Source organism: Harmonia axyridis, chromosome 3 (assembly GCF_914767665.1).
Source record: "Harmonia axyridis chromosome 3, icHarAxyr1.1, whole genome shotgun sequence".
Lineage (NCBI taxonomy): Eukaryota > Metazoa > Arthropoda > Insecta > Coleoptera > Coccinellidae > Harmonia > Harmonia axyridis.
Window position 1 is genome coordinate 59492163 of NC_059503.1, and position 14931 is coordinate 59507093.

A 14931-nucleotide genomic window follows, 5' to 3' on the forward strand; every position below is an offset into this window, starting at 1 on the left:
ATATATTTCTCTGATAAAATAGTAGAAATAATAGAAGGGACTTATGGGAAAGAAATTATAAAGAATTATTTGTATTTACAAATATTTTATTCATCTTCAATACAAAAACTTGAATTGTGAATCAAGATAATCTCCAAACAAGCCATTCTAAAACCCAGAGTTCAAATGAAATATAGGAAACACCAATGAATATGTATTATAAATCACAGTGTATTCTTAAAACAGAATATCATGAAATGCACAAATTATATGTTACTAGGAACTAAAACTAATCAACAACTATTCATTTTTCATTTGGAAATTAATTTTAATGATGAATAAATTGGATGGTAGCGATATATCGTCACTTCTGTGTATAATTATCAGGTTCAAATCAAAATTTCAAAATATACCTAAGTTACATAAATTGAAAAACCATGACATTCTCCCTATCATTTGTAATACCAAACATCTAACCTTTCTTTCTTAATTAGCTGATATTGGCAGTCAAATAATACAACTCAAAATATCGAAATACTTCATCTTCACTTGCAGATTACTCATATAATCAATATGGGCTTAATGTTCGTTCAATAAATAGCGAATTTCTATTTCCGCAAATCAAAGGATGTTGACACTTCAAATGTATTCTATACATTTCCACAAACAAAAAATAGAAGCCCATAACCTGCTTCGAAATAATTAGGGTTGTCACATGCAAATTCACTAGACTAGAATGCCAAAAAAAAATTATTGTTATTACTGTTTCTAAATTTTGAATCCCTGAAAAATGCTAATCTTTTGAAATTTTATCAGACTTATTTTTTGATATCCTCTTGTGATAACTTTGCGCTAGTGAATTCAGAATAGAAACTACAAAATAAAGCACCATCACCATCACAAAGACTTCAAAGCATGTACCCAAGATATTTCCTTTATCGGATATTTCGGATGCAGTTCCCTTCTGATGCAGTTTCTGTTTTTGGCCATCCAAAAATGCCTTGAAAGGAACTTGAAGCATTTCACCTACCAAAGGAACAACCTTGAGCCAACTTAGAGCTATATTGATTAACGTTTCATCGAAAGCTATTATAACAAATAACTTTTGGATGTGCATCTTGATGATGGCTTTTCCAATCAAAGTTGCACCAAAAAACGTCCAAAAAGGCACTAGAAAATGGCCGCAGGTTATACCAGCCAGATCAAATAGAGGGTTTGGTATCTGAAAATATATCAATAATAAATCCAAGAATACTTTACAATCAATTATCAAATTAATTTACATGTTCAATATCATTTAATGGATGTCTTGCCTTTTTGATGAATTTATCTGATTCGGTTTTATAGGTTAGGTTAGGTTAAGGTATGAAATACCATCATAAAATGTTTTTCAGCATCGTTGCCATACCGGAGTTTTATCAAGTCTTACCAAGAAATCAATAACAATTGTTTAACAATATATTCTCACTCTTCGAATTTTGTGTTCGATTTAGTAAAACTGTGGAATTTGTTTGGTATTGCATAATGTTAAGTTAAAAATTTGTAAAGAATGAAATGAAAACGTCAATTGAATAACAGAATGACACATCGGCAACGCAATGCGATCAAATATCCCCAGATTTGTGAACCTTTCAAGCAGTATCAGGAAATTTTTGGTTTGTACCAAAATGTCATTAGATGTGACGTCATTTCATGCCTAAAGTGAATAACCTAACTATAATATTTTGTGCCAACTTTGTCTTAGTTGAAAGCTGTTCATATTTTGAGTAGTAATTGAAACATTCTAATAATACTTACACTGGCACAAGCTAGAATTCCAAAAAATCCTACTTTCTTCACCAATTCTTCAACAAAAAGTTTTCCTTTCTGTATAAAAGTTAATTCTTGGTGCTCTTCTGCTTTTCTTTGTAGCTCTTCAAATTCCCTGAGTTCATCATCTTCATCATCAGGATCAATCCTAGCAGAATATTAGCTAATGTAAATAATATGTAGGTAACCTACATGAACTTATAAGACGTTCTAATAGTTATTATATGCGCCACTAGTGGGACATCTTACAAACAATAAAGTTTGTAAAATCATCACTCTTAGATCATGAAATTATATATCAAGTATTAAGAATGTTAGCCATATTTTATGTCTGAGATTGATCTTAACATTAATGATGCTTATAGCGTTTTTTGCATGATTCCATTTTTCACTTGATTTGAATAAATCATTTTCCCTGTCATTTTAAATTTTACTGAAAACGCAAAAGTGACAATTACATAATAGTTATTTATAATACAAGTGCAGAAGGCATTGATATTCTTCAAAAATTCAAAAACGAGCCACGGAGTGGCGAGTTTTGGAATGAACGAGTGGTAGAATGAGCCTTCTGTACGAGTATTATACATTATTTTCTCTAATTCATTGCATTTTCATTGAAATTAATGAAATATTTCCATACATATATTTTAGTGATTTTTGCATTGAAAAATGTTGGTTGGCAGAACTGATTTCTTTAAGGCAAATTGATGAATTGACAGACGAAGCCGTGGCGGAAAGTTCGGAGTACCACCATAGAATAATAAAATATAACCATGAAAACTGTGCGTTTCTGATATATTCTCGCACGATTTGGTTCTACAAGATGTGGAAGAATGAACGGAATAACCACAGAATTAGAGAAAAGTGATTTTTCTATTGAAGTTTCAGTGGATACCAATTCGATTAATACACAAGGTATAAGCAATTGTATTAACTATATGTTTATATTTAACGAGTCTGAGTAATTTTGTTGATAAATATATGAATTTTAAAGTATAATAATATAAATTTTTTTTCAATTATGGAAACGTCAGTAAGTAGTAAGGGTCGGTCATTTTACTCACCCTGAGAGTCTAGCTGCCCTTGCCATAAAATATGGGGGCAACTCCCCTAGTGCTGTACCAGCTCCCCAGCACATTGCTTCTAACCTAACTTTGGCCATGATACTGAATATTGAAATATAAGAGGTCACTTCATTCGTAGGACAAATTATGCTGGAAATATTGAAAATAATTTACTGAAATTTTTTATAATTTCATCATGAGAAAAATAACTCACTCGTCTGGATAAGGCGGTTCAGGAAAATCAACCGAGTTACATTCGTAAGCTGCCAGTGTAACTCGTGCTATATGTGGACCTAAATATAAAATAAAAGTATGTAATCCAGTCCCTAGACCAACAGATGATAAAACACCTGAAAGGAAAAATAAACATTATCATTTTTAGAGAAGTAAATATGTAGATGTATATCATCTAGTTAAAGCTTTATAAAAAATTTCATTTCATTCATTGCGTCATCAGAATCATCGAAAATTCAAGTAGAATATCGTAAAAATACCTTATTTTTTCGTAATAGAACAACAGATCCAACTCGGTTAAAATTTAATTCGTATATGTCAAATAATTACTTGAATTTTATAATCAGAATCTCTCAAAAATAAAGTTATTCAGATAAACTAACAGATAACAAAGACATCATAATCAATCACATCTCATATATTATAAAATCCCATTTCACAATCTTCAAATAGAGCAAGAGAAGTTTTTGTGTCAAATAATTTTTTTTCATTTTCAACTTACCTAATCCTATCCAATATAAACACCATAAAATTTTTTTATTGGCTGCTTGTACTAACGATTGATGGGGTCCATTGGTATTTATTAATATACTTATGAATAAAGTTGAGATCATCAATAAAACAAGTAATCCTTTGTTTTGTAATAGTCTGAAATTGAAAAAAAAGATATTGGTAAATTATAAATGATGTAAATTCATAGCATGTGATATAACCGCAATATTTGTTTTACAAAAGTTAACAAGAAAGATATAACAAATTGGTGAAACTTTCATGTTCTACGCATAACCACACTTAAGGTTAGTGACTAAAACAAACAAATCAAATGGTTTACTAGAAATCTAATCAAGAAGTTCATGATTCCATAGCTGAAAGCATTTTGTCCCCATTATTAATTTTTGGGCGGTCGCTTCCAGAACAGATTGCATCATCATTTTTGGGTAAAATTAGACTAGGGTGCCTTAAAGGTGAGAGTTCGAAATTTGGTTTGCCTGATTATTTCAAAAAAACATAATTAAATAATACATTTAGGTATAGAAGAGCAATTTCAAGCTTCACGTGAAATTTCATATCGATCGCTAAGAAAAAACTCAAGAGTGGCAAACAGATTCAAAGCCTATTGGTAATACTGACACTGCTCTTCGATTTGCATCATATGTAGCATTAAAAATCGAATATATTTCAAATCAGTGAAAATACCTTCAGGATCAATATAGTTCACCGATTTTGTACAACAATTAAATCATTAAATCTCACAGAAACAGTTCTTAAAGAACGTGATGCATATCTAAGAGAAATTAACTTCATTGATTCAAATCAAGACGACCCAAGTAGTCTTCCATGCATACCTTATTTCACCCAAATACATACATTTTGGGAAAACTGGTGTTTTCTAAGGAGAGGATGATTTTTTTTAGGAACATTGTATCAAATAAACTTAATTAAAATAATAATCATGTCAAATGAGAACTACAAATGAAGAGAGCCTTTAATCACATTAGCAAATAAATTCTTCTAGGTTCAAAAGCAAGGTGTGAGTAGGAATAATTGAGTGTAATTCTCAGAAAATTAAGTTTTGAAACATTTTATTTACTAAAATCTTGGAATACATATGATAACCACATCAAAGATTTCATGCTGAATAGCATGGAAGCAAATAAGTGAAATTGATGTATTTAAATATTCAACAAATACTGTAAGACTTCCCATTGTTTAATTGTTGTGCAAAATGGATCAACGTATGTATTATTCAGAGATTAAAGTATATTATCGAAAAAAAAAATTAATATTTTCGTAATAACATCCGAGTTGATCGAAATTGAATTTGTATATATGTCAAATAATCACTCGAATGTGTAAGAAAATGCTGTTATCAGTTTCTCTCATTTTTCGAAAAAAGAACTCGAAAACATGGCATTAATTTTTCACTAACTTCTGTAGTTTTGAAGATGCTATAATTAGACATAAAATTTGAACCATTTACTCCAAAATTGGGCTCTTGTAAGAACCGACCGCTCAAAAGCTCAACAGTCTGTGCTTCTCTTATATTATTGAGTTTCTTTATCATCATTCATTAAATGCATTACCATTGTCTCACCTTTTTCCATAAGTAACTAAAAGTATTGCACATTCCCTAATACTATATTCTAGAGTTGAAAATGGCCTCTTCCACAAGACTAGGCTTTTTCTATCTTCAATTTCCTTTTGTTTCCTTAGATTTCCTGTTTCACTCGACTTTTTCTTTTCGAGTTGTTTGCTACTCCCATTTGTTTTTGAAGATGCCTCCTTCGCATCTTTTCTTTTCACAGAAGTTGACATTTTGTTACCTAATCTTTCTATCTGTAATGTGAAAAAATATTGAATTGAATCGCTAAATGAATAATATATCAATAAAAAATGAAACACACAAAACAAGAATAAATCGGCTTAGTCATACAAAATTATAATTGACCAACTACAAGACAAGATCCCTTGTTAATTTTATTTCTTGTCCGTCTGTATATCATAGCCGTTTTACTCCGATACTATTGTTGGCATAACATTGTTGAATTTTGATTGTCTTCCATGCACAACATATAATAGTGTATTTAATAAGGAAAATAAAATAATGGAGGCTCCTCATACATGTTGAAAATTATGTATATAAAATTCTGTGCCAATAAGGGTGTGGATGTGTGATTGTGATGGAAGGATGATTAGCTGATAGAAAGAGTTTCAGTGTAAAAAAATACAATTGCATTGGGCAACTTTCCGGAATGTGGAGCATGAATTAAAAAGGTGATGATAGTTGATAAAACGAAGGATTTGTGGCTGGGTCGCAAATACACTGCGCAAAAAAAATAACGCACATTCTGAAAATCTCGATTTTAATGAAAGTTAACTCTACATTGACTTTATAATTTATTTTTTATGTTCTCTCGGGAAGGTTTTGAACGAAACAAGACACATTAAATGGAAGAAAAATTCAGGATTTCACCGAATCTTATGTGAAAGAAGAGAAATAAACAATTTTCAAAATACTGGAATGCTGATAAGTGATTTAATACTTGGTATTTTCACCCCTTGCGTTAATTATAGCTCGGCAACGACGGTTCATACTCAAAATGAGTGGTCTTAAAATGTTCTGATCGAATTCTTCCCAGATTACTCTGAGTTGGATTCCTAAGTCATTAAGAGTAGCTGGATGATTTTCTGAACTTCTCAGCCTTCTATTGAGGTTGTCCCAAACCTGCTCAATCGGATTGAGATCTGGACTTCTTGCTGGCGATTCCATTCGAGAGACTTCAACCTCTTCAAGGTACTCCTGAACGATGCGCGCACGATGAGGTCTGGCATTATCGTCCATAAAAATGAAATTTTCACCAATGTATGGGGCAAATGGCACTACATGCTCTTCAAGAATGTTCCTTATATACCTATCAGCATTCATAGCTCCATTATCAACGACCACTAGGTCTGTGAGAGCAGTCAAAGATATTCCACCCCATACCATAATCGATCCTCCCCCGAAACCAGTAGTATTCAGGAAATTGCACTGAGCATATCTTTCATGTGGACGTCTGTATGCAAGGGAACGTCGATCACAATGGTAGAGGCAGAATCTAGACTCATCTGTGAAGAGAACTCTTTCCCAATCAGCCTCTTCCCAATGGATATGCTCTCTCGCAAAATCCAAACGCGCCCTTCGATGGGCTAGGGTAAGAGCTGGGCCTCTTGCCGCTACACGAGGCCTTAAATCATATTCTCTGAGGCGATTTCTTATCGTCTGAGTGCTAATTTGCACCCCATGAGTTTGCTCAAGCTGATTTTGAAGGAGGCGAGCGGTTGCAAACCATTGCCTTCAACGGAGAAACTCTCAAAATCTGATAATCTCATCTTTTTTTATTCCTGCTGGGAAAAAACATCTTTATTGAAGAAAAACGTTGAAAGTGGATAACATATGCATGCATTATTCTGATAAAAATAATTATCATTGAGAACACCTTCAGTTGTAGAATAAATTTGAGATTTCCATAATGTGCGTTAATTTTTTTGCGCAGTGTAGTTAAATAAGTGGTTTATGTCTACGTCCTCAGGAGATAATTTTAAGCTATTAAATTGTTAGGACTCTTTTCCAAAAACTAACAGTGTTTGGTCGAGGAAACACAAAATAACGAGCGTTCATTCAAATTCGTGGTCAAGAGTGCTGTGGAGAATTTAGAATGGATATTCTGTGATCACAAGTAGCGCTTAGCTTGAACCATATTACTAACATTTATTTACATACTTCGAATTTGGTAAATATAAGGTACAAGCTACTTTTAATTCCAGAAAATCAAATCTGATTTCTCCACAGCACTCCTGACCACGAATTTAAATGAACGCACGATATTTATAATTACATTGTAATTTATTACATCGCCATCAGTTAGGCAATGAATAATATAATTATCAAAAAAATTTTTTAATGCATTTCCAAGAAGATAATTAAAACGGGCACGCCAAAGTAGAAATAATTTTAGGCTTGGAAAGAGACAAGTCGCTGGATGCATATGACAGGAATATAATAATTGTTCGATGGTTTTGTCCAATTCTTGGCCAGAAATTCGAGTGTTTTTTTGGTTTCAAGGAATTCGTTTTCTCAAATGGTAAAAAACCTTCATATAGGGTTTTCCAATAAGATATTTTTATTTTTTATTATTTATTCATCTTTATTTTATTTCATGTCGATATTGAAAAAGAACGAGAATATTTTAAGAGAAATCAATGGTTTTTTATTTCATTGTAAAAATGAAGGTATGCCATTAACGATGTAAAACGATATCAGCCAAATTGTTGCAGCACCATATCTTTTTCATTGAATTTTCCATGACCAATTCGAACATTTGCGGCTGTATATCCTCGATAACTTCACGAATTCCATCTTTTGAATCTATTGTGGACCATTGGCATAGACCTTATCTTCTACGTGATTGCAAAGAAAAATGCCTAAACACAAGATATCAGTGGTCAATTGTGATCACCTCGTCGAGAAATACACGTCCAGGAAACTTTTCTTGCAAAATTGCCATTGTTTCGATGTTTGCGATTGTGTAACACGTAGAGCACCGTCTTGTTGAGAATAAACGTCCATAACGTCAATACCCGGCCATAAAAATCATAAATCATGATCTAATTCCCAAGATCGACGAGGAATAGACAAACCTGGGTTTTCGGCTACGCAGCAATATTCTCATTTACGCACACAGTTTCGATTCTCCCCATCATTACTTGTCTCAACGCCTCAAATTTTTCCACCAGTTTCAGTATTGCAGGCTGTATCGTTCCATTTTTAATAATGGCGTAGTTTTTACTTATCAAATGTCAAAATATGACAGGTGCCCAGATAGCGGACTATTCAAAATGAAACCTCTTATTGGAAGAAAACCCTTCTTGAAGTCAAGTTGAAGATGTTGATGGCCGGCCAGAGCGAATTCAATATTCCACCAAGTTTAATATACCACTGCGCTGAATGCACTGAGTGACTTACGTAACATTTTCAGCGCTTCGACACGTGCAATTTCATTCGCAATGCAAAATTTGTGTACCATAAAAATTTGACGGGTGTAATACTTAATAATAAAAAAGTTAATTCTTCAATATGAAAATTGAACAATTAAGAAACCTCCTGTATCGCCTGATTTATTTACATACCTCGTCAGAGCCATCAACATGATTTGCATATGTCACCACTTCTTCAACTTCAATTACACAATGATTGTTTAAAGTTGTCATTATTATTGCTTTTCAGATCGCCAATGTCATGATGAGGAATTGCGATTTCATTTTGAATATATTTGTCAATAAATGAACACTATCCCTTTCATGAGATCGAAGAAATGTTGCGAGGTCATTTGAAAATTAAATTTAGATGGTCTACGGGACATATCTAAATTGGCAATAGAGCAATACGTGTTGATTTGTGAAGTAGAACTATGCTTCCCGACTATTGAAGATGAAGATATGTTATTAGGAGTTCCGGAATTCTTTGGATGCAGACATTATATTTTAAGTCAAAGTCCAGTCATATCATAACAACGTTATCAGGGATTTCTAACACTAATTGTTTCGTATAAATACAATTTATGAGGAGAGAAAGTTACTGGGAATGAGATAACACCGATTATGAAATTATAGTTAATATAGCGAAAAAATATCGAACTTGATTTGTAGCGGAATTTTGCCCAAATATCTGTAATTTGCTAATTTGGATCCGGAAATCCACTGCGCAAAAAAATTAACGCACATTATGGAAATCTCAAATTTATTCTACAACTGAAGGTGTTCTTAATGATAATTATTTTTACCAGAATTATGCATGCATATGTTATCCACTTTCAACGTTTTTCTTCAATACAGATGTTTTTTCCCAGCAGGAATAAAAAAAGATGAGATTATCAGTATTCGAATGTATTGGCTCCATTCTGAAATCAGTTGTTCTCGATCAATTCTAGTGATCAATAGTTTTTCTTTCGTTTGATTTTCTACACTCGATCGCTATGCAACGCGAAACACGCAATTTGACCCAAGAGGAATATGCCCAAGCGGTAGTTTTGCGAGAAGGAGGGTGGACGTACACAAAAATTGCAGAAAGGTTTGGAGTTTCCCATACAAGTGTGTCCAGAATGTTGCAGCGATTCAGGGAGACAGGTATGAATGTCTGAAGACCAGGACAAGGTAGACCACGGGTAACAACTGCCATTCAGAACGTTACTTGACAGTTTCTTCGTTGAGACAATGGTTTGAAACCGCTCGCCACCTTCAAAATCAGTTTGAGCAAACTCATGGGGTGCAAATTAGCACTCAGACAATAAGAAATCTCCTCAGAGAATATGATTTAAGGCCTCGTATCGCGTCAAGAGGCCCAGCTCTTACCCCTTAATTTTTTTGCTCAGTGTAGTCTTCGCTGATAGATCAATCAGCGTCCAATTCAAATCTGTCAGCCATAAATACGGTATACTAACAGTTATAGATTAGACACCTTCTTTCATTCTTAAATCATTGTAATTGTTGACAGCTTGAAGGTCAATTTATCGAAATAAAATCCACTTCTTGAAACATCGCCAACATGTTTCGATTTTATTCAAAAATCTTCTTCAGAGCTCCAAAATGATATATACAAAAAAAAGTACTACATCTAATATGAATAGGGGCATTATGATCACATTACAATTACACAATTAAAAACGAGATTACAGCTAACAATAAAAGGTTAAAATTAACTAAAAAAACAAAAAGAAGAACATAATCCATAACATTGTTCAAGGGTGGAATCAACAGTTTCATTAAATGTTTTTTTTTATGAGAGTTAGTTAATATTATCATTGTATAAAGAATGGAATACCATGATATTATCTTCTTAATAAAATCAAAGACAAAACTTGAATTAGTTTGGGATAGAACATCTATGACACGTGAATATATACAGGGTGATTCGTTGGTACTGAGATGATCCAGAATGACATATATTTGAAAGGTCTATTTGTCTTTGAAATCAAGATAAAGTGTTTGATTAATTTTCTCAATTTCTTCAATTATTCATAACTTTCGAACCACCCTATATATTTTCATGATATTTGGTATATTCATTCTCTGTAACGAATACTTCACACAGCCATAGTACCTGATTTTTTTTTCAGGTTGATAAATGAGAATCCACCCAAAAAACACCTTGTATATTAAAATTCCTTAAATTTGAAAGGATATTCGAATAAAGAAGAAAAACAAAAAAGAATCCACGATATAATAATAATAAATCAATTGTATATGTAATAATAAGAAAATCAATTGTCAATGTCTAATTAAACGAGCATAGGAATGAAAGGTAGCAATTTAGTGATTTTTGTGGAACTTTTTCCTCCGTTTCAAATGCTTTTTTATAGCATTAAGGATTTCTATGAAGATTTTATGTTTTTTAGGACTCGTTTTATTGTTTATTTTTAGATGTTCGATAAAGGAATTTTATCCTCGATGTTATCGTTTTCAGTGGTTACATCACTAATTGAAAGCATTACAAACTTCTTCCAAACAAAAAACCTCTGCAAACCTTTGCATTTCGTTGTATTTCAATTTTGTGACACAAAAAATTCAATTGAATTGGGAAAATTAATAAATACCGAATGATTTTTCTTTTGAAATTTTGGTTACCGTGTTGTCTGAATATTCAGGTTTGAACGGATATATTGAGTATTGAAATCGTATGCGGAAGTTCGAGAAATTATTTCTTCTCTTTCGGATATCCTTTCAAATTTAAAGAATTTTGATATACCTGGTGTTTTTTTCGGTTGAATCTTTTTTATCAATTCTTCTTAGGCCGGACCTGGAAAAAAAATTCAGGTACTATGGTTGCCTGGAGTATTTGTTGCAGAGAACAAACGTACCAAATATCATGAAAATATATAGGGTGGTTCAAAAGTTATGGGTAATTGAAGAAATTGACAATATCAATAAAACACTTGGTATCTTGCAGCTTGCTTATAAAGAGACATAGACCTTTCAAATATAGATTATTCTGACTCACCCCAGTGTCCTCTATCTACCCTTAGCTTCCGCCCATTTACCAATGAATCACCCTGTATATTATACATATAAGTGCAACATATTTATAGTAAGGTATATTCGTTTTTACGTGGTCTGAAATTAAAACCACAAAATAAATGTGCGTAACTCTCCTAAAAATACATTTGATGAAACTGTTGATTTTACCTCTGAAAAATGAGATAGATTGTGTTCTTTCTTTTGTTTTTTTTTATTAATTTTAGCCTTTTATTTTTAGCTGTAATCTCGTTTTCAATAATTGAAAGAATTGTAGTGACTAGTGTGATCATATCGACTCCTATTTATATTAGATATTGTACAATTTTCTGTATCTCATTTTAGAACCCTGAAGAAGATTTTTAAAATCGAAACATGTCGGCGATGTTTTAAGAAATGGTTTTATGTCAATAAATTGGCCTCCAAACTGTCATTTTACTAAAATGTCTGTAATTTTGAAATTTTGAGATGAGAATGGTCTTAATATCGTGTAAGAAATTTCCAAGGTAGGTTTAATGTCTCAATATCTCGGGTAAGTTAGTTAATGGGCAAAATTTATTACAGTATCATGACCATAAACACTATTTACATTATAATCCTCCTGGCTTGCATTTTAGCATTTATCGAAGAAAAACTGTGAAAAATTGCGCATTTTCTCTTTGTTTATGTCAATTTTTGACACGCGCTCAAACTAAATTGAATAAACTAATCACAAAACTGTCAGACAAGTTTTTGTAGTACGATATCTCATCTTTCTAAAGTCGTCTAGTGGAACCCGATCGGACTTATACAACGCGATATCGATATAACTCAAGCCATCAGTTGGAAAAATAATGGTTTTTTTTTTACTACACCTAATACAACTGTGATTCACTTTGCGCGCTTGTGGCCATTTCACAGTGCGGTAAATTTGAAATTCGATGTTGTCGAGCCAATACAAAATACTAAACAGTTGACATAAACATTTTCGAGAATGGGAAAAGACTTTTTCGTCCTACAACTTTTTTTCGAAAATTATTGCGATAAACCTTCTGGTTTTCGTAAAATTTTGAGAGTTACGTGTATCTATTGACATTTCCACGGTATTGTCGAAGCACGTGATGATTCTCAGACCTGCATTTTTGACCATATACATATTTCTAATGTTCTTTCAATCATGATATGAAAAATGCAGATCTTTTCGAGGAAAATGATTTCAAACCTCTGTTTACTGAAGTATTAGTAACTTTAAGTTTCTGAAGATGACAACATCTTTGTCGAAACGATTATAAAGATTCTGTGGATCAGAACATGTATTAAGTCAGTTAACTTTGGTTATTATTAGTGTTGATTCATTGAAATCAGTATGGAATGAAATTGAGGAAACTTCTTTGAAAAAATGGATTCCAGCAATTCATTTTTTATATTAGAACTATAATCACAATTTTTTTCACCACTTTTCAATATGGAAATCAAAGCTTTTAATGTATTGAATTAAATGAATTGAAACTTACTAGTCAAGCCAACTGACTATAAAACAGTATGTGAAACCAACATTTGAAGATTTCATAATCCTCGTTTTTTCAGTTATAACAATCAATAACACAACGAATTCATGTGAGCAATAAAACACCAAAACAATGGCTAAATATTATGTCAGAAACATAAACTAATAATTGATATATGTAGTTTGTTATCAACGTTTACAAATAAAAAAAAATCCAGTTAGAATTATTTTGCGGTTTCAAGGATGTTCACTCTATTTCCAAATGCTTGTGTTATCTCCCATGGATAAGATAAATGAAAATTTGAATAGTTTATCTGATATATCCTAAATTTTATGGACAAATTCAAAAAACAGGAAAATTTCCAAAAAAAAAATAACTTTTAAACATTAATAAAGAGGCTTGTAAAATATGTATACCAACCACATTCATCATTTATTCAAAACAAAAAATACGCATGAATTGCATTACAAGGAATAAGCATTGAAATTTTATTAATTCTATGGGAATAAGGCTCTGATACTGGGACGATATTATGATTTGCAAAAATTCAAACTATGTGGTACAACAAAATACTTAAGTCTTAGATGCATTTCTCATAATATTCGGCCTACTTATATTTTTATTATGGGAATATTTTTTTATTGTCTTGTGATCTATCAGGTATTACTATTTTTATTGAATTTGGCTCAAATAGTATTTTTGTATAAATAGTATCATTTTTGACAGTTTCTCCATAGTCTTCACTTGAAAATATTCAAAACCTCTTTTAATTTTTTTAGCTTGTTAAAAAGAAAATAAAAAATTGAAGGGCAGCCTGAAGAAAAGGGGCTATGTATCACATTCTGCTCTCTGGATACAAAAATATATGAATTTTTCTATTTTTGTTAATTGTTATTGAACAAATTAGAGTTGGAACTATAATATCATTGATTCATAAGATAGTTGAAATTGTAGTAATTGACTAAAATAAGTAATGCCTAGGAATTAGAATCATACAAAAAACTATAAAATGCAGAATGTGTATATCTTTTGGCAAACCTTCTTTAATAGAATCTAACATCAATTTGCTACATCTACTATACACCCAAAGCAAAAATAATAATAACAAAGAGCAGCCAAACAAAATATGAAAAGTTAAACTCTGTCCACTCGAAACATACCAGTTCAAGTTTATTCCCACTTGTCTTTTGACCTCTTTGTCTACACTCAGATTTCAATTTTTTTTTCGTCATGGACTTAAGCTCCTTTGAGGTTTTAGGGATTTTATTTTGATTTTTGTGTACTGAATTTGTATGGTAGTTATTAAAATGGGCAACTGGTATTGCATTTGCAGAATTTTGGGATAGAGTGTTCTTTCCAGCCATATCAATCGATAAAACCTTCCATAAATTAAATTGAATAGATGTTAGTAAAACAGGATTAAGGATTCGGGACTGGGCAACTTCTAGTATGTAAAATTTTTTTCCGAATGGAAATTTTGCAATATAAATTAATAGCTCATCTTGAATCTGATTAGAAAATTTCAAGTTATTTAAAATTTTGTTATGAATTGAAATAAATACAAATAAAAACCTAACCTAAGAATACTTTGAATGTAGAATAAACTTATGTGTCAGTTTATGTAAGCATTTTAACCACAAGTTTACAATCAGTTGATAATTATTTTATGGATACTCACCTTATGGAAGCAATTTAATATCAGAAATTCAATAATGAGACCACATCACCTTATTTCTTTATGTCAATTAAAAAATAAAAATTGGCGATCATCGAGCACGATGACAGTAATCTATTTGTGTCTATCATAG

The 14931-nt window shown here is 31.8% G+C and overlaps 1 protein-coding gene across 4 annotated transcripts; it reads right to left on the reverse strand.

Moving 5' to 3' along the window:
* Positions 1 to 68: 68 nt before the first annotated feature.
* On the reverse strand, positions 69 to 14921 carry LOC123675565 (vacuole membrane protein 1). 4 transcript variants are annotated; one of them, XM_045610942.1, is made up of 7 exons: positions 14802 to 14921; positions 5182 to 5423; positions 3589 to 3734; positions 3067 to 3202; positions 2853 to 3002; positions 1777 to 1936; positions 69 to 1201 (listed from the first exon to the last, which is right to left on the reverse strand). In XM_045610942.1, exons 2-7 carry the CDS (start codon positions 5400 to 5402, stop codon positions 773 to 775), a joined length of 1242 nt encoding a protein of 413 aa, XP_045466898.1. In that variant the 5' UTR covers positions 5403 to 5423; positions 14802 to 14921; the 3' UTR covers positions 69 to 772. The 4 variants fall into 4 exon arrangements, with proteins under 4 accessions (XP_045466898.1, XP_045466896.1, XP_045466899.1 ...); XM_045610940.1 differs by lacking the exon at positions 14802 to 14921 and adding an exon at positions 14284 to 14502; XM_045610943.1 differs by lacking the exon at positions 14802 to 14921 and adding an exon at positions 13130 to 13274.
* Between the last annotated feature and the right edge of the window lie 10 nt (positions 14922 to 14931).